We start from the raw sequence: 19,209 nt of genomic DNA on the forward strand, positions 1-19,209 counted from the left end.
CTAGACAACGAATTATCCCGAAATTGAGGTGGTGGACTTTCGGAGCAACTGTAGACTTGGGGTTTGCTTTCTGCATCTAATTTGTTTCTGGTTTTATGTTTATCTTACTTTAATAGTTAGAGTTTATTATCAGTGGTAGATTTGTTTATTGATTTGGTTGCACTCTTCCTTTTTTTTTTTAATATATAGATATGTATATTTTTTTCCTTGTTCTCTTTCTGTGAGGGTGTATGTGTATGCTTCTTTGTGTGATTTTGTCTGTATAGCTTTCCTTTTACCATTTGTCCTAGGGTTCTGTCTGTCTGGTTTTTTTTTTTTTAGTACAGTTTTTAGCGCTTGTTATCATCGGTGGATTTGTTTTTTGGTTTGGTTACTCTATTCTTTCTTTCTTTTTTCTTTTTTTATGACTTTTTAACTTTTTCATGTTTAATAATTATTTTTTATTTTAAGAACTTTATTTTATTTTTTTCTTTCTTTCTTTCTTTTTTTCTCCCTTTTCTTCTGAGCTGTGTGGCTGACAGGGTCTCAGTGCTCCAGCAGGGTATCAGGCCTGTGCCTCAGAGGTGGGAGAGGCGAGTTCAGGACATTGGTCTACCAGAGACCTCCCGGCTCCACGTAACATCAAAGAGCAAATGCTCTCCCAGAGATCTCCATCTCAACGATAAGGCCCAGCTCCACTCAACGCCCAGCAAGCTACAGTGCTGGACACCCTATGCCAAACAACTAGCAAGACAGGAACCAACCCCACCCATTAGCAGAGAGACTGCCTAAAAGCATAATAAGGTGACAGACACCCCAAAACACACCACTGGACACGGTCCTGCCCACAAGAAAGACAAGTTCCAGCCTCATCCACCAGAACACAGGCACCAGTCCCCTCCACCAGGAAGCCTACACAGCCCACTGAACCAGCATTACCCACTGGGGGCAAACATCAAAAACGTCGGGAACTACAAACCTGCAGCCTGCGAAAAGGATACCCCAAACACAGTAAGTGAAGCAAAATGAGAAGACAGAGAAACACACAGCAGATGAAGGAGCAAGGTAAAAACCCACCAGACCAAACAAATGAAGAGGAAATCGGCAGTCTACCTGGAAAAGAATTCAGAGTAATGATAGTAATGATGCAAAATCATGGAAACAGAATGGAGAAAATAAAAGAAACGTTTAACAGGGACCTAGAAGAACTAAAGAGCAAACAAACAATGATGAACAACACAATAAATGAAATTAAAAATTCTCTAGAATGAATCTATAGCAGAATAACTGAGGCAGAAGAACAAATACGTGACCTGGAAGATAAAATAGTGGAAATAACTACTGCAGAGCAGAATAAAGACAAAAGAATGAAAAGAATCGAGAACAGTCTTTGAGACCTCTGGGAAAAAATTAAATGCACTAACATTCGAATTATACGGGTCCCATAAGAAGAAGAGGAAAGGCAAGGGACTGAGAAAATATTGAAGAAACTACTTGAAAACTTCCCTAATATGGGAAAGGAAATAGTCTATCAAGTTCAGGAAACGAAGAGAGTCCCATACAGGATAAATCCAAGGAGAAACACGCCAAGACAAATATTAATCAAACTATCAAAAATTAAGTACAAAGAAAAAATATTAAAAGCAACAAGGGAAAAACAACAAATGACATATAAGGGAATCCCCATAAGGTTATCAGCTGATCTTTAAGCAGAAACTCTGCAACCCAGAAGGGAGTGTTAGGACATATTTTACATGATGAGAGGGAAAAACCTGAAAAAATTTTCAGATTTCACAAAAATCTGAAAATCTCATTTAGATTCGATGGAGAAATAAAAACCTTTATAGACAAGCAAAAGGTAAGAGAATTCAGCACCACCAAACCAGCTTTACAACAAATGCTAAAAGAACTTCTCTAAAGAGGAAACACAAGAGAAGGAAAAGACCTATAATAATAATAAATAATAAAGATTAATAATAAACCCAAAACAATTAAGAAAATGGTAATTGGCACATACATATCAATAAATACCTTAAACGTGAATGGATTAAATGCTCCAGCCAAAAGACATAGACTGGCTGAATGGAAACAAAAACAAGACCTGTATATATGCTGTCTACAAAGACCCACTTCAGACCTAGGGACACATACAGACTGAAAGTGAGGGGATGGAAAAAGATATTCCATGCAAATGGAAGTCAGAAGAAAGCTGGAGTAGCAATTCTCATATCAGACAAAATAGACTTTAAAATAAAGACTATTACAAGAGACACAGAAGGACACTACATAATGATCAAGGGACCAATCCAAGAAGAAGATATAACAATTGTAAATATTTATGAACCCAACATAGGAGCACCTCAATACATAAGGCAAATGCTAACAGCCATAAAAGGGGAAATCAACAGTAACACAATCATAATAGTGGACTTTGACACCCCACTTTCACCAATGTACAGATCACCCAAACTGAAAATAAATAAGGAAACACAAGCTTTAAATGATGCACTAAACAAGATGGACTTAATTGATATTTATAGGACATTCCATCCAAAAAAGCAACAGAATACACTTTCTTCACAAGTGCTAATGGAACATTCTCTAGCATAGATCATATCCTGGGTCACAAATCAAACTTTGGTAAATTTAAGAAAATGGAAACCATATCAAATATCTTTTCTGACCACAACACTATGAGACTAGATACCAATTACAGGAAAAAAATCTGTAAAAAATACAAACACATAGAGCCTAAACAGTACACTACTAAATAACCAAGAGATCACTGAGGAAATCAAAGAGGAAATCATAACCTAGAAACAAATGACAATGAAAACACAATGACCCAAAACCTATGGGATGCAGCAAAAGCAGTTCTAAGAGGGAAGTTTATAGCAATACAGTCCTACCTCAAGAAACAAGAAACATCTCAAATAAACAACCTAACCTTGCACATAAAGCAATTAGAGAAAGAACAAAAAAACCCCAAAGTTAGCAGAAGGAAAGAAATCATAAAGATCAGATCAGAAGTAAATGAAAAAGAAATGAAGGAAAGGATAGCAAAGATCAGTAAAACTAAAAGCTGGTTCTTTGAGAAGATAAACAAAATTGATAAACCATTAGCCAGACTCATCAAGAAAAAAAGGGAGAAGACTCAAATCAATAGAATTAGAAATGTAAAAGGAGAAGTAACAACTGACACTGCAGAAATACAAAGGATCATGGGAGATTACTACAAGCAACTATATGCCAATGAAATAGACAACCTGGAAGAAATGGACAAATTCTTAGAAAAGCACAACCTTCTGAGACTGAATCAGGAAGAAATAGAAAATATGAAAGACCAATCACAAGCACTGAAATTGAAACTGTGATTAATAATCTTCCAACAAACAAAAGCCCAGGACCAGATGGCTTCACAGGCGAATTCTATCAAACATTTACTGAACAGGTAACACCTGTCCTTCTCAAACTCTTCCAAAATATAGCAGAGGGGGGAACACTCCCAAACTAATTCTATGAGGCCACCATCACCATGATACCAAAAACACACAAAGATGTCATAAAGAAAGAAAACTACAGGCCAATATCACTGATGAACATAGATGTAAAAATCCTTAACAAAATACTAGCAAACAGAATCCATCAGCACATTAAAAGGATCATACACCATGATCAAGTGCAGTGTTTCCCATGAATGCAAGGATTCTTCAATATATACAAATCAATCAATGTAATACACCAGAGTAACAAATTAAAGAATAAAAACCATATGATCATCTCAATAGGTGAAGAAAAAGCTTTCGACAAAATTCAACACCAATTTATGATAAAACCCCTTCAGAAAGTAGGCATAGAGGGAACTTACCTCAACATAATAAAGGCCATATATGACAAAGCCACAGCCAACATTGTCCTCAATGGTGCAAAACTGAAACCATTTCCACTAAGATCAGGAACAAGACAAGGTTGCCCACTCTCAACACTATTATTCAACATAGTTTTGGAAGTTTTAGCCACAGCAATCAGAGGAGAAAAAGAAATAAAAGGAATCCAAATCAGAAAAGAAGAGGTAAAACTGTCACTGTTTGCAGATGACATGATACTGTACATAGAGAATTCTAATGATGCTACCAGAGAACTACTAGAGCTAATCAATGAATCTGGTAAAGTTGCAGGATACAAAATTAATGCACAGAAATCTCTTGCATTCCTATACACTAATGATGAAAAATCTGAAAGAGAAATTAAGGAAACACTCCCATTTACCACTGCAACAAAAAGAATAAAATACCTAGGAATAAACCTATCTAAGGAGACAAAAGACCTGCTTGCAGAAAACTATAAGACACTGATGAAAGACATTAAAGATGATAGAAACAGATAGAGAGATATACCATGTTCTTAGATAGGAAGAATCAACATTCTGAAAATGACTCTACTACCCAAAGCAATCTACACATTCATTGCAATCCCTATCAAACTACCAATGGCATTTTTCACAGAAGTAGAACAAAAAATTTCACAATTTGTATGGAAACACAAAAGACCCCGAATAGCCAAAGTGATCTTGAGAAAGAAAAATGCAGATGGAGGAATCAGGCTCCTGGACTTCAGACTATACTACAAAGCTACAGTAATCAAGACAGTATGGTACTGGCACAAAAACAGAAATATAGATCAATGGAACAGGATAGAAAGCCCAGCGATAAACCCACACACATATGGTCACCTTATTTTTGATAAAGGAGGCAAGAACATACAAGGGAGAAAAGACAGCCTCTTCAATAAGTGGTGCTCGGAAAACTAGACAGCTACATGTAAAAGAGTGAAATTAGAACACTTCCTAACACCATACACAAAAATAAAATCGATTGAAGATCTAAATGTAAGGCCAGACACTATAAAACTCCTAGAGGAAAACATAGGCAGAACACTCTATGATATAAATCACAGCAAGATCCTTTTTGACCCACGTCCCAGAGAAATGGAAATAAAAATAAACAAATGCGACCTAATGAAACTTCAAAGCTTTTGCACAGCAAAGGAAACCATAAACAAGACCAATAGACAACCCTCAGAATGGGAGAAAATATTTGCAAATGAAGCAACTGACAAAGGATTAATCTCCAAACTTTACAAGCAGCTCAGGCAGCTCAATATCAAAAAAACAAAGAACCCAGTTCAAAAATGGGCAGAGGGCTTCCCTGGTGGCGCAGTGGTTGAGAGTCCGCCTGCCGATGCAGGGGATGCGGGTTCGTGCCCCGATCCGGGAAGATCCCACATGCCATGGAGCGGCTGGGCCTGTGAGCCATGGCCGCTGAGCCTGCGCCTCCAGAGCCTGTGCTCTGCAACGGGAGAGGCCACAACAGTGAGAGGCCCGCGTACCACAAAAAAAAAAAAAAAAAAAAAATGGGCAGAAGACCTAAATAGACATTTCTCCAAAGAAGATATACAGATTGCCAAGAAATACATGAAAAGGATGCTCAACATCACTAATCATTAGAGAAATGCAATTCAGAACTACAATGAGGTATCACCTCACACCGGTCAGAATGGCCATCATCAAAAAATCTACAAAGAATAAATGCTGGAGAAGGTGTGGAGAAAAGGGAACCCTCTTGCACTGTTGGTGGGAATGTAAGTTGATACAGCCACTATGGAGAACATTATGGAGGTTCCTTAAAAAACTAAAAATAGAATTACCATATGACCCAGTGGTCCCACTATTGGGCATGTATCCAAAGAAAACCATAATTCAAAGAGTCATGTACCACAGTGTTCATTGCAGCTCTATTTACAATAACCAGGACATGGAAGCAATCTAAGTGTCCACTAACAGATGAATGCATAAAGAAGATGTGGCACGTATATGCAGTGGAATATTACTCAGCCATAAAAAGAAACGAAATTGAGTTCTTTTTAGAGAGGTGGTTGGACCTAGAGACTGTCATACAGAGTGAAGTAAGTCAGAAAGAGACAAACACCATATGCTAACACATATATGGAATCTAAAAAAAAATGGTTCTGAAGAACCTAGGGGCAGGACAGGAATAAAGACGCAGATGTAGAGAATGGACTTGAGGACACGGGGAGGGGGAAGGGTAAGCTGGGATGAAGTGAGAGAGTGGCATGGACTTATATATACACTACCAAATGTAAAATAGCTAGCTAGTGAGAAGCAGTTGCATAGCACAGGGAGATCAGCTCCGTGCTTAAGACCACCTAGAGGGGTGAGATAGGGAGTGTGGGAGGGAGACGTAAGAGGGAGGAGATATGGGAGTATATGTATATGTATAGCTGATTCACTTTGTTATAAAGCAGAAGCTAACACACCATTGTAAAGCAGTTAAACTCCAATAAAGATGTTAAATACAAAAAGAAAAAACCAAGAGAAACATTAGAGAATCATGTAAGCATTTAGGAAAAAAGAGTTGAGGTCCATACCACACTAATGGAAATAGTTATTGGAGTTGAAATTTGAGGCTGGTCTACCATTTTTCCAGGCCTTCTTAGGGTATGAGCTTGAAAATAAAGCATTCTGTGTTGCTCTGTTTCCATTCCTCATCCCTTTTTTTCTTTATTCTGGCAAATAATCATAATAATAGTAGCAGTAAGTATAATAATATAATGACTGTAAATAATAATTATACAATATCTGTTAATAAAAATTATGCTATTTGGGGGACTCAGATGCTTCCTATAAAATCCCAGGCACAGGGCTGCAGTAAATGGAAACCATGCACCAATTAGAGTTTCTAATCTAGGCTTGCTTTATCAGCTGGGAAGTCTGCCAGTCCTGTAAGTCTGCTTTATCGGCTGGCAGAATTTTCCTTACACTTCAGGCCAGGCAGGGTCATCTGTTTTCCAACAGATATGAAAATAATCCCAGCTGTTTAAGACATCTGGTGAGCATGTTAGAAGAGCTATTTAAAAGACTCTGTGCCACACATGAACAATCAGATCACTAGGCTTTAACTCTGTCTAGCCATCGAGGATGTCATTTGAAGACTTCTCTTTCCTTCAGCTGATTGGAAACCACTGTACAGTGAAGTCCTCTCTGAAGTCCTTGTACATCCCATGCAAAAGGACTATGGAAATGGAGAGAAAATAAACTTATGACTTCCCACAAGAGCAGAGTATTTTAGAAATTCACATATATGTGTTTTGTTTTTCACAAAGTACAAAAAAGTTTCGTATTTATTCCTAACAAACTTAAAAACACATGCTAAAAATTAATGTCACAGAGCAAAATTGCTGTCTGATTATTGTCTTTAGTTTATAGAGAGCATGGATTCTGCCTGTTACATTTCTATTCTGACACAGTTACTCTTCCAGGAAGGAATTACTTCTACGCTACTTTGCATTTTCATTATTGTGTTTGTGTCCTACGATTGCGTTAATTTGGTACCAATTTTATATTTATTCTCAGGGGACTAAATCGTCAAAATTTGAATATGCTGTTATATTATATCACAAGTTATTTGAAAGATTTGATGTGTAGTTTAGTTTTTCCATAAAGGTTATTGATAAATATGTGGTTAAGAATCAGTTATCTATTTAAATAAGTAAAAATTGAAATAATTTGTCACTGAATTTATATTTTTCCTTCATATTTTACAACAGGATATAGAAGGTATTAATTACCTTTAAAACATTCATATTCTCAAGAAAGTAAAAAGAAGATAATCTCCATAGAGATCAGGACCATCAGAGTAATTTTAAAAATCAGAAATGGGTGCACAATTATATAGATTTCAGGATTTTACTTGACATTATGAAAGACTTATTTTTGGAAGCATTTAATTAAAAAAAAAATCAGGGGTGGGCACTCTTGAGAGGAGAAGCATAACTCAACAGAGAGAGAAACTTCCAGATGTCATGCTTGTTAAAGGCACCGTTAGTTGTATACATTAAAATCCCATTTTTAAATGCTGAAGGTAGTAATGACTGCAATGTGTTTCTTACATACTAATGTGTCTGGGCAATTCAGTGTCTTAAATGCAGCCCACAGGGGCCAAACCCCATGGAACCCAGCTGAATGGCAAGCCATATGATAGCAATAGAATGCTATTGCTATTGGCATTTTTCTTTCCAGATACATACCTCTAACTAACATTTAAATCTTCAAAAGTTCTCGTAGAACTGGCCAAGCTATAAAAGGCATAAACCTTTAGGAATAATAGGGAACCATCACCAGGCAGTGATTCAGAAGGCATTGATTTTAGTCTTTGTTCACATATTTGGCCAATTTTTAAAAATTTCTTCATAACCTTTGACTTACGTTTAAACTTTGTCTTCAAATTCCAGGGGTGAGAGAAAGCCAAAAATAGATCTTTTCAGGACCTGTGTTGCTGCTATTCCTCGACTGCTTCCTGATGGGATGTCAAAACTTGAACTTATTGACTTGCTGGCCAGGTAGGTGAGAGCTGTAGTGGGCATTATTTGATCAAAATTGATTTTAATCATTTGTCATGATTCCTCAAAAAATAGAATGATTATTAAAAATGGACAGATATTTACTAATTCTAGGTACTATTTGGAGTTCCCAGGAGGAATAAAGAGATGGTTTTGATTTGGGGCTTTTTGTTTTTTTTCCTGCGCTCAAGGGGTTTAAAATTCAATGCAGAAGCAAATCCATAAGGACATAAGGTAACTAGCAATCCAAGGCTTGAAACTGTGCAAATTAATGGCACCAAAAAAATGTGATACATGAAATCAGAGGGTAGAAGGATTACTGTGGACTGGGGACGTCAGCAGATGACTCCCGGGAGATGGTGGAACTTGAATGGCCCTTCGAAGGAAAGATAGGATATAGAAACGTAAAGAGCCCTTTGAAGGAAAGATAGGATGTAGAAATGTAAAGGGAGTACCATGAGGACAAGCACAGAGGTGGGACCAGGAAACGAGGAGATGAGCCTGGCTGGGAAAAAGTTCATTCAGGATGTGATTCCCAATCTGCGACCAGCACACCCCCAGGGAGGCAAGAAGGTGGGTAACAGGGATCCTAAGCGAATTTTTGTACTTCACTTCCATAGATCATACATTTATGCCGCTCCCCATCTTCCGTTAGAATTCACGGTCCGACTAGAACCTAAAGTTAACTTGCTTTGCTTTGAATGAAAGTATATTATTGTAGTTAAATAAGCTTGACTTTTCTCATGCTGATCTGAAGTTCTAGCTGACAGTTATGCATGTCTTTAATTTAAAAATCAAAAGTGACTTATTATCTAAGTGCATTTAGAAGGCAAAATCATTAGAAACGGGGTCCTTGGAGGGAATGGAATGAGGAGGAAGACAAGTCATGCTTGCTTTGAAAAAAAAGAAAGAAAAAGGATTTTAGAAAACCCAATGATAAAAATAAATAGAAATAAGACTTTAGAGGTAGATATTTAATTAATCTTTACTATTAACTGAGGCATTTGGACTAATGGAGTTTCTAAGCAGGAGAATAACATGATAAAAAAATGTCATTTCGGCTGGTTAATCTGATAATGGCGGAATAGAGGAAAGGCCAGAGAAGGATAACAAATATTGATGCTGATTAGATGAAAGATGCTTTATACATAATCTTTTACCCACATCCTCTAGCCTTCAGAGAGCACCCTTCCCATCAATATCCAAAAAGTAGCCCAAGCCCTGGTCCCCCGTGACTGCACATCGCCCGGTGGCCGGCCAAGGCTCTGAGTGTCCCCGTGGTGCTCAGTGCGTCCTGGCGATCCTGGTTGTCATGCTCTCTGCTCTGCACAGCCGTTTGGACTCTTGTGCAGAGGGGACCAAATCCCATGGTTGATCACTTCCTGCTATCAGTTAATAGCTTTCATAGCCTGCTGTCCTTCCCCATTCTCTTCACTCCAAGTGTGGACAAAGCCACTCCTTTCCCTCTTCTGGTCACACTAGCTCAGGATAGTGCTGGCTCCTGAGGTTTACTGGAGAGCCATTGCTTTGATAACCACCGTGTCAAGCTTTGGTGTTCCCTGGCCACAGCCGTCTACCCTTCTAGCTGACTTTTATCACCCATGACCTATAACCAGTTCTTTGCTACAGTCAGCCATCCCCAGGCCATGGGTTCTTCTTTCTTCCATTCCATGTGTAGGATGAGTTTTAAGAATATGAACTTAAAACAAACTACAGTCTAGGCTTTTGCTGAAGCCTAGCAATCAGAATGTGAGCCTAGAGCACCTTATCCGAAGTAGGGGAGCAGTGGGGAAAGAGGGAAGGACAAGCCTGGATCACAAAGGGGCTTCCAGTTCTCGGGGAGGACAAGATTTAAGGAGGAGCGAAGGGTGGATTCCTAGTGAATAACAGACATGGGGATTTGGGGGTTGGGGAGCTGAGGAACAAAGAGACCAAGATACTATAAAGGGCCGTCCACGCTACTGTGGAGTCTCCCAGGATGACGGGGAAGTGCTGTAGATAAAGAAAAGCTGTGAGCCAAGTGCCAGAATTACCCAGAAATGTACAGGAGCAGCCTGTCCATTTGCCGTGGACAACAATGGGGAGGATGGTGTGACTAGGAGACAAGTATTTGCACAGAGGAGGGAAGCTGAGTGAAAGGGCTGCAGGGGGCGTTGAGGAACGAAGGGAACGCCATCTGAGAGATGTGCAGGAGGCGCTCCCCAGATGGGAATAGTACTGACTCCTCTGGAAATTCTGATTTTTGCTTCCCTGCTTTACCATTTTACTAGCCATTGTGATGCTGGCAAATTACTGGGTTGGCCACAAAGTTTGTTCGGGTTTTTCCACGAGACGGTACAGAAAAACCCGAACGAACTTTTCGGCCAACCCAATATTTAACCCCTGTCTTTTTTTTCTTTGGTAGAATTGGAATAATGCTGCCTAGCTCATAAGACTGTTGAAAGGGCAAAATGACGTGGCACTTTGGTTAATCGGAGAGAAAATGTGTCAGCAGGGAAAAGACAGTTCTCAGTGAAGCTGAAGTAAAGGGAAAGTTCACTTATTTCATTGAAGTCCTAATTGGTGATGATTATATAACTAAGCCCTTTGAAATGCTAAGTGTTTGAAATGTCATGCAGCCTTCTGGTACCGTCTCTAATGCTGTTTTGCTGTAAATCTGTGTGGGAGACGCTTACCTCTGGAATCACCTTGGTAGCCTCATGCAGTGACGCCTGGCTCTGCAGCCGCGGTGCCAGGCTTGTCAGGAGGGAATGCTGTGAGACCCGGTTGGAATGGCGGTGCTATTTATAGAGCCCCATGTTTATTATTATGTACATTCTTACAAAGCCCAAAGCCATGGGTACTGTTTTTATGAGGGGAAGGAACAAATAAATATACTTGAGAGTTCGAGTCTTAGGGCAGAGTTCAGAAAATGACGGAACTTATATGGGAAGCCTGTGAAGAGGCCTTTTTCATAAGCTTCAAAAGAAGCCAGAGGCCGTTCTCCTCAGGGGAAGGATAACTTGGAGAGCTGGCCCTCACACTGGGTCCATGACCCTATGAGAAAACGAGCCCCTTCTAGATCTCAAGAAGGTCAGAGGACAGAAGTGAAGGAATTGAAGAGCAGTCAGTGTGGGTTTCAAGTCTTGAGTCACTCTGTCCCCCTGTAGTCCAGTCACATTTGGATTCACTTGCCTCCTGACACAGTCTGGTCAGAGAGGTGTGAGACCTTTTATTTCAGACACTTCCTGGTTGCATCTATGGTGTTTTTTTTACTGGAGAAAATCTTGGTTTTCTTCATACTTGGCAAAATAAGACCCAATGCCATGCAGGCTCACCTGCCCCTCACAGCTCGGTTCCCCGAATAAGGAGTGTTGACTGAAAAAAAATGCACAACGTGAGAACTGTGAGTTGAGTTAAGTTTTATTTGGGGCAAAATGAGGACTATAGCCCGGGAGACAGCGTTTCAGATAGCTCTGAGAAACTGCTCCAAAGAGGTGGGGGGTGCTCAGGATATATGTGATTTGGTGAAGGGGGAGTACGTGCAGTCAAGCACATATTTTTTGCAGAAAGTTTCTGCTAGTCTCGTGAAGGTTACAGCTAGTCACGAGGAGCAGACATCACCATGAAGGATTTTAGTGCTTTTCTAGATACAAGGAGATGCAAGAATTGGGCTCATAAAATCTTTTCCTGAAAATATCTAATTATCTGAAGACCCGTTCTGCCAGTTTTTCCCAGAGCACAGAGCGCCTCATTCCTGATCTCCACCCTGAACTCCTTTCAGGGGGTGTCGAAGGTCAGCAGCTGCAGCGGCTCGTGATTTAATCCTTGTAGAGGCAGGTGGCAAGTGCCCATGGCAAGAGCCAGTTTGTAGGTGACAGGAGTTTCAAGGTTATGTCCCCCATAACTGCCCCCAGGCTCCCTTCCCAGCTGTTCACGTATTGGCTAAATACCCCAGACACTCTGATCTCAGAGTTGTATTAGTATGTTTACCATAACAATGGCTTACGGACCGAAACAGACAAAGAAGGTGGAGCTCACTTTTCTCCTTGGCAGTCGCCATCATTTTTCTCTGTCTCCTCCCAGGTGTTTCCTGCTCTACCCTTGACCACAGGAAGGACCTTTTCCCCTAACAGTCTACAGGCTCCTGTCCTCTGTCCCTTCCTGCAGCACTGTAGTTGCACTAAGGGTTTGCTGTTCCATGTTTGCCCTCCTTTCAGAAATCTGAAATAGGGTTGTGAGAATTAAACAATGCATATAAATCACTTAACGTCGTGCCTAGAACACAGTAAGCTCTCAGCAAATGTTAGTTATTATTTTTAGGCATCTTTAAACATGAATAACATATTATGCCACGATGTACAATGCACTTTCATATACTTTATGTTGGGAAAGCTGGGTACATATGCATTCCTATTTTCGGACAAAGAGATTGAACTTCAGAAGAGTAAAGTTGGTTGCCCAAATGTACAGAATTTTGCAGAAGCCAAATAGAAGTGACAGATGTCATTGGTTTTATACAAAATGGCAAACATTTTGTGCAGTGTTTCTTTACAACTTGTGGAACTTTCTGAGGTAATGCATATACAATTTCATGATCTTTAGTGGTATCTGAAAGCTATTAATCATTTACTATTTATCATTCAGTCTTCAGCCTTTGTGTAGCGGAGGGCTGCTAGCTGTTTTGAGTAGCTGGGTGAGAACTGTAGACTCAATTGCATATATTGCCTCGATAAACCACTTAATCTTATTACTTTATTTTAATTGAGATGCAATTCAAAGCCCTGTAGATAGGTGGGAGCTCATTCTTTTTTTTAATAAAGTTCCCATTTTATTTTATTTATTTATTTTTTCGGGAGGGGGCACGCCACGCGGCATGTGGGATCTTAGTTTCCCGACCAGGGTTGAACCTGCACCCCCTAAATTGGAAGCACGGAGTCTTTTTTTTTTTTTTTTAACATCTTTATTGGAGTATAATTGCTTTGCAATGGTGTGTTAGTTTCTGCTGTATAACAAAGTGAATCAGCTATACGTATACATACATCACCATATCCCCTCCCTCTAGCGTCTCCCTCCCACCCTCCCTATCCCACCCCACTAGGTGGTCACAAGGAGCACGGAGTCTTAACCACTGGACCACCAGGGAAGTCCCGGGAGTTCATTCTTTAAAACCTTAGAGAAGAAGTTTCTGCCACTTCTGGTGAACATGCCAGAGGTTAACAGTCCACTGGTCAGCAAGTCTCTCCTTTTGGAAACCTTTGTCTCCATTTCTTCCTCTGCTGCCCTTGGTGACGTTATGGGGCAGCAGGTCCCTCACCGCTGCCTGATAACCTTGTGTCAGTCCTGCCAGAGCTGAGAGGAGGCTGTTCCTCCTAATGGATCTTTTCTTCTGGGTATAGTTTGTGAATTTGAAGTCACTCCCTTTTCCTTCATGCACCTCTAGCAACAAAATTCTTCAAAGCGACTGAGCTGATTCCATCTGAACCTGAGCTCACCTTTACGAAAGTGTTTCTGTTCAGTCATTTGTCTGATCTGACCAACCAAGAAGGCAGCCTTGCTCAAGTTCTGGGTTTTCCCCCCTTTTACCCACATCCTTACTTAGTGTAAGTGCCCCTCACATCACACCCTCATCCTAGATCACTCCAAGCAGGGCCTTGGGACTGTTGGCTCATGCAGAATGTCGCCGCCTGGTTAATCAGGCCAGGCTGGTCCATGAGCCTCATGGCAGCTGCTGGGGAAGGACAGATGCAGTTGATGTTGGCAATAACGGTTTCTTTTGGTATGCTTCACTTCTGTGTCACGGTGGAGTCCCTTCAGGCCCCCTTGGTGGTTTTGTGTGTAACCATATACTCGTGACCCCATTTTAAGCTCCTGGAAACCAGATCAGCGTCTTAGAAATTTTTCTTCGGGTCCCCCAACCTAGTCAGACTTCCTGAGCTGCCTTCTCTGAACGTCTCTCTTCTCTTTGAATTGCTGCCACCAGACTGTCACAGGACTGTTGTTTATTGTCATCGCAGTTGTTCACAGGCAAGAACCTGTCCTTTCTTTTCTGGCTTCTCAATGGGATGACCCTGCAGGAGTTTGGGGGATGTCCTCTCCTCAGCCACTCCTTGCTCGCTGGACCAGCAGGCATCGTGAGACTGTAAATAGGTCGGCCAGCATCACGCAGCTTCCCTGCACATCCTGCATCCTCAGGATGGCTGAGCATCTTTCTCCTTTAACTGAATCTTCTTTTCCTTTTTCGTTAACTAAAATTCTTTTTCCTGTTTTCTGTTTTATAATGTTAAATCCCATGCGCCTCACAAGATGATCTGTGATTATCTGGTTAAAATCTAACAAAAGTAAAAATGAGGAAGATCTGGGTGGAAGAAACGGCAGCAGTATCTGATAGGCAGCTCCCTACTTAGACTCTCTGAGGAATGACACAGGGGCGGGGCTCTGGCTCTTCTCGCAACTTCTTCTCCTTCTCCCTCGCCTGTTGCCACTCAGACTTGCCTTGATACGTTATTTTCACTCCATCTCAGTTCTGTGACACTGGACCTTTTTCTTCCACAAATATTCCACGTTTATTATCAACTGGGCCTTTTATTCCCAAAGCTCCCTCCCCTCCCTGGTCCTGTCTCTTCGTACTCCAGGAATATTTTTGAGTGTTCTCACTGGTGAGGCATGTGAATACCATGATTTCAAGAGGAGTGGTCACCAAAAATAGCAAGAGCTGCACCGCTTTGGGGTCTCAGAGTCCTTAAAATGATCCTGCACTGTTGGTTTAAAGTTAAGGCAGCCTCCAGATTGCAAATTGCGAATGATGCCAAAGTTAGACGAAGAGTAGAATGAATCTCATTGGAAATCTGGAAGTATTGGCCCTTCTTTAAAAGCTTCATCTAAATAGACCGTGGCATGGTCTTTATTTTGACTTTTGACCCTAAAGGTATGTGCTTGCCTAGTTTCATGTGTGTAATAAAATAGCGCAAACTGGGTGGCTTAAATAACAGAAGTTGTCTCACAGTTCCACAGGCTAGAAGTCATCAGGGTTGCTTCCTTCTGAGGCTGTGAGAGAGAATCTATTTTCTGCCTCTCTCCGAGCTTCTGGGGGTTTCTGGCATAGTTTGGCCTTCCTTGGTTCATACAAGCATCACCCTAACCTCTGCCTTTATCTTTACATGGTGTTCTCCCTGCGTGTGTGTGTCTCCAAATCTCCCCTTCTTATAAGGACACCAGCCATATGGATTTTGCCCGACTCCAGCATGACCTCATCCTAATTTAGCTAATTGCATCTGCAATGACCTTGTATCCAAATAGTGTAATATTCTCAGGTGCTGAGTGTTTGGATTTCAACATGTGAATTTGGGAGGAGATACAACCCGTAACAATGAACAGTACCATTACCACCAGTTAACATTTGCTGAGTGCCTCCTGTTCCTGTCCTTAAAAGGTGGTTCATCATCTGCAGAAGCTTATTCTCTAAGACATTCAGGACAGGTAGAAATGTAATAAATTGGAACAATAAACTTAAGATGGAATCATGACCTCAAGTGTTTTCCATAAATTAGTGTTTTCAAACCATGGGCTGCAAAGGTGACTGGAAGCTGCTTGTAGATTGAAGGAATGTTTCCTGTCACATGGGGGGCTTCAGGTCCTTTACCCACCTTCAACCAGAACAACTCGGTTTTTTCTTTTTAATAAATAAATAAATTTATTTATTTACTTATGGCCGTGTTGGGTCTTCGTTGCTGCGTGCAGGCTTTCTCTAGTTGCGGCGAGTGGGGGCTACTCTTTGTTGCAGTGTGCGGGCTTCATTGCGGTGGCTTCTCTTGTTGCGGAGCACGGGCTCTAGGCACACGAGCTCAGTTGCTCCGCGGCATGTGGGATCGTCCAGGATCAGGGCTCGAACCCCTGTCCCCTGCATTGGCAGGCGGATTCCTAACCACTGCGCCACCAGGGAAGTCCCACAACTCGGTTGTACTATATACTAGAGTTCTACATAAAATTTTTTGAAAAAAAAAAATGGAGCTGCTGATTAAAATACAAAGAAAATTTGTAAATTCCTTCCTTAGTCCTTAACTAGAAGCCCAGGTTAAAGACCTCTGTGTGTTATTTCAGCAACTATGACCTACTTAACAACTATAGACTTAATAGCAAGTCTGCCCTGAAGAATTAGCTCAGCTCTTCCTTCTCAGCAGTTTTGTAGAGCTTAACTTGCTTTTGGAACAGAAAATATATCTTCCCTGACTTGGTATATATCTGCTCATTAATGAGCTTTTTTCTGGTTTATATTGTCAAATTTGGACCAATTAGTGTATTTTATACTCTAGAGAATAAGAAGGGTATTCAGTATTCAGTTTTTGAAATACTGTCTGTTCAAAAATATGTAAGTGTATCAGACCTGTTTTATGGAGAAAACTTTGGATTAAAGATGAGAAGTCCTGGGTTGGAATCCTGGACTTTGAGGAAATCCCTTAACCACTCCGGTTCGCAGTTTCTTTTTCTGTTGGTTGAAGATGCTTCATCCTGTTTAATTGGGGCCCCTGTTGACTTGGCCAGGTTCTTCTTTGACACTGAACAATTCCAGGCTGCTGAGTGCTGGAGATTCTGTCTCCTGGGTAGCTTTGCTCTCCATCTCTCCCTTCTTTACTACGTCTCTGCCTTGGGTCAGGCCCCCGCCACTCGGTGCCTGAGTCACTGCAATGACCTCCCAGCCGGTCTCTGCCCTCAGTCTTGTGACTCCTCCAAGGCAGCCTGCATGTTCCTGCCTAACTTTCTTTTCTCAGATGTGAATCTAATCATGTTACTTCCCCTGTAACTTTCTGAATACGGTTCATTTTCTTCTCATAGTAAGAGCTAACCTGTACTGAGTGCTTACTGCATGCTCCGTGTGGTACTAAACGCTGTTCATAGATCATCTCAATGAACCTCACAACAGGTTTATGAGATACAAGTACAGCTATTACCCCCATGTTCCAAATGAGGCTCTGAGGCTTAGAGAGGTTAAGTAACTGGCATGAGGTCACATAGCTAATGCATGATCAGGCATTCTGATCCCAGAGCACTCACACTTAACCTCTTCCTGCTGTGTTGCCTCCTTGGGTGGCCCACAGACCCTCCAGCGAGCCACTCCTGCTCTCTCTCCAGGACTGTCTCATACCTCGCTCTTGCTAACACCCTACCCAGTAAACACAGCCATACCGTACTCCATATCCTGAATCTTAGGAGGGCTTGAATCTTAGGAGGACCTCAAAAGCATTTGTTTATTAAATAAGTGAATGAATGAATCTATAAAGCATGATGTTAACTATAAACGCTCCATACCCATGTTGAGATTTATTTAATAATATTATTATGATGTTCTGGCTTAAACCATAAATACACTGATATTGTTTCAGTTGACAAACTCAGGATTTCCCAACTTTGCCACAGTCAGCATTTTAGGTCAGAGAATTCTTTGTCGTAGGAGTTGTCGTGTGCATTGTAGGATGTTTAACGGCATCCCTGGCTTCTACCTACTACATAGATACCAGGAGCACACTCCAAGTTGTGACAACCAATAATGTTTGTAGACGTTACCAAAACTCCCTTCGTGGGGGCCAAACCAATTGAGGACAACTGGCCTAACTTTTAATTACTCATTTTCACTGAACTTCTGGATGAGTCCCTTAGTTTCTCCAGGACCATCCTTAAAAGTGGTAAGGTTTGATACTAATTTGTTCTGTAGGCAGTAATGTATTAAAAAGAATTCACGTACAGCTAAGTGCAACATGGTATCTCGGATTGCATTCCGAAACAGGAAGGACATTGATGGAACACTGGTGAAATCTGAATAAAATCTGTATTTTAGTTAATAGCATTGTACCGATGTTAACTTCTCAGTTTTGATCACGTACCATGGTTATATAAGGTGTTAACATTAGGGGAGCTGAGTGAAAATTATAATAATATATTAGGGGAGAGTGACCCATTTTTCAGATACAGTAAAAGGCTCTGGCCTTAGATATGTTCCTTTACAGATATAGAAGAAAAACCGATAAAGTAAATGACTTCATTGTCTTTATTCATCTCACAGGCTCTCTATTCACATGGACGATGAACTGCGACATATTGCGCAAAATTCTCTTCAGGGTTTACTTGTTGACTTCTCAGACTGGAGGGAAGATGTCCTGTTTGGCTTTACCAACTTCCTGCTCCGGGAAGTGAATGACATGCATCACACACTCCTTGATTCGTCCCTCAAGTTACTGCTGCAGCTCCTCACCCAGTGGAAACTGGTCATACAAACTCAAGGAAAAGTCTACGAACAAGCCAACAAGATCAGAAATTCAGAGGTGATTTTCACCCTTTGCCCACTAATTTATATTCTTTAAGTCACAAGTAGGTTGCAGCCCAGAGAACCTTGTGGTTCTTACTTTCAGCTACCTAGGAACTTGCTCCCTAGTGATGGCCCTAAGTTTTTCCATCTGCTTAAACCGTGGCCAAGAAATTCAGGGCATCATGTGCCACCTCAGGTTAGATTTAGTAACATTAGCAAGGCCATTTACGGAGCAGAAAAGGATGTTTTTTTCAGAGAAGTATGATTATAAATCCGCTTGTAAGAGCAAATGGCCATAGGGAAGAGATATAGAGCTGGGGATGAATGTGGATCTAGATATGGATGTGGACATAAAGCTGGAAGTGGATCTAGAGCTGGATGTGGATGTGTATCTAGATTTGGATATGACTCTAGAGCAGATATGGATATAGATATGAATATGGATATAGAGTTGGATATGGATATATAAAAGTTAGCTGCCCACCAGTGTTTTCCCCCTAGTCAGCAACAGATTGGTTGCTTTCTCCAATAGC

General features: G+C 40.9%; 1 protein-coding gene across 7 annotated transcripts in view; it reads left to right on the forward strand.

The window, feature by feature from the left end:
• FRY (FRY microtubule binding protein) overlaps window positions 1-19,209 on the forward strand; it is a 425,215-nt gene that overhangs the window by 294,931 nt on the left and 111,075 nt on the right. For all 7 annotated transcript variants that reach the window (XM_079902875.1, XM_079902874.1, XM_079902876.1 and 4 more), the window contains 2 exons: window positions 8,290-8,397; window positions 18,434-18,692. In XM_079902875.1, the coding sequence (XP_079759001.1) occupies window positions 8,290-8,397; window positions 18,434-18,692 (367 nt within the window). The remainder of the gene's footprint in view (window positions 1-8,289; window positions 8,398-18,433; window positions 18,693-19,209) is intronic.

Source organism: Stenella coeruleoalba (assembly GCF_951394435.1).
Source record: "Stenella coeruleoalba genome assembly, chromosome: 18".
Classification (NCBI taxonomy): Eukaryota; Metazoa; Chordata; class Mammalia; order Artiodactyla; family Delphinidae; genus Stenella; species Stenella coeruleoalba.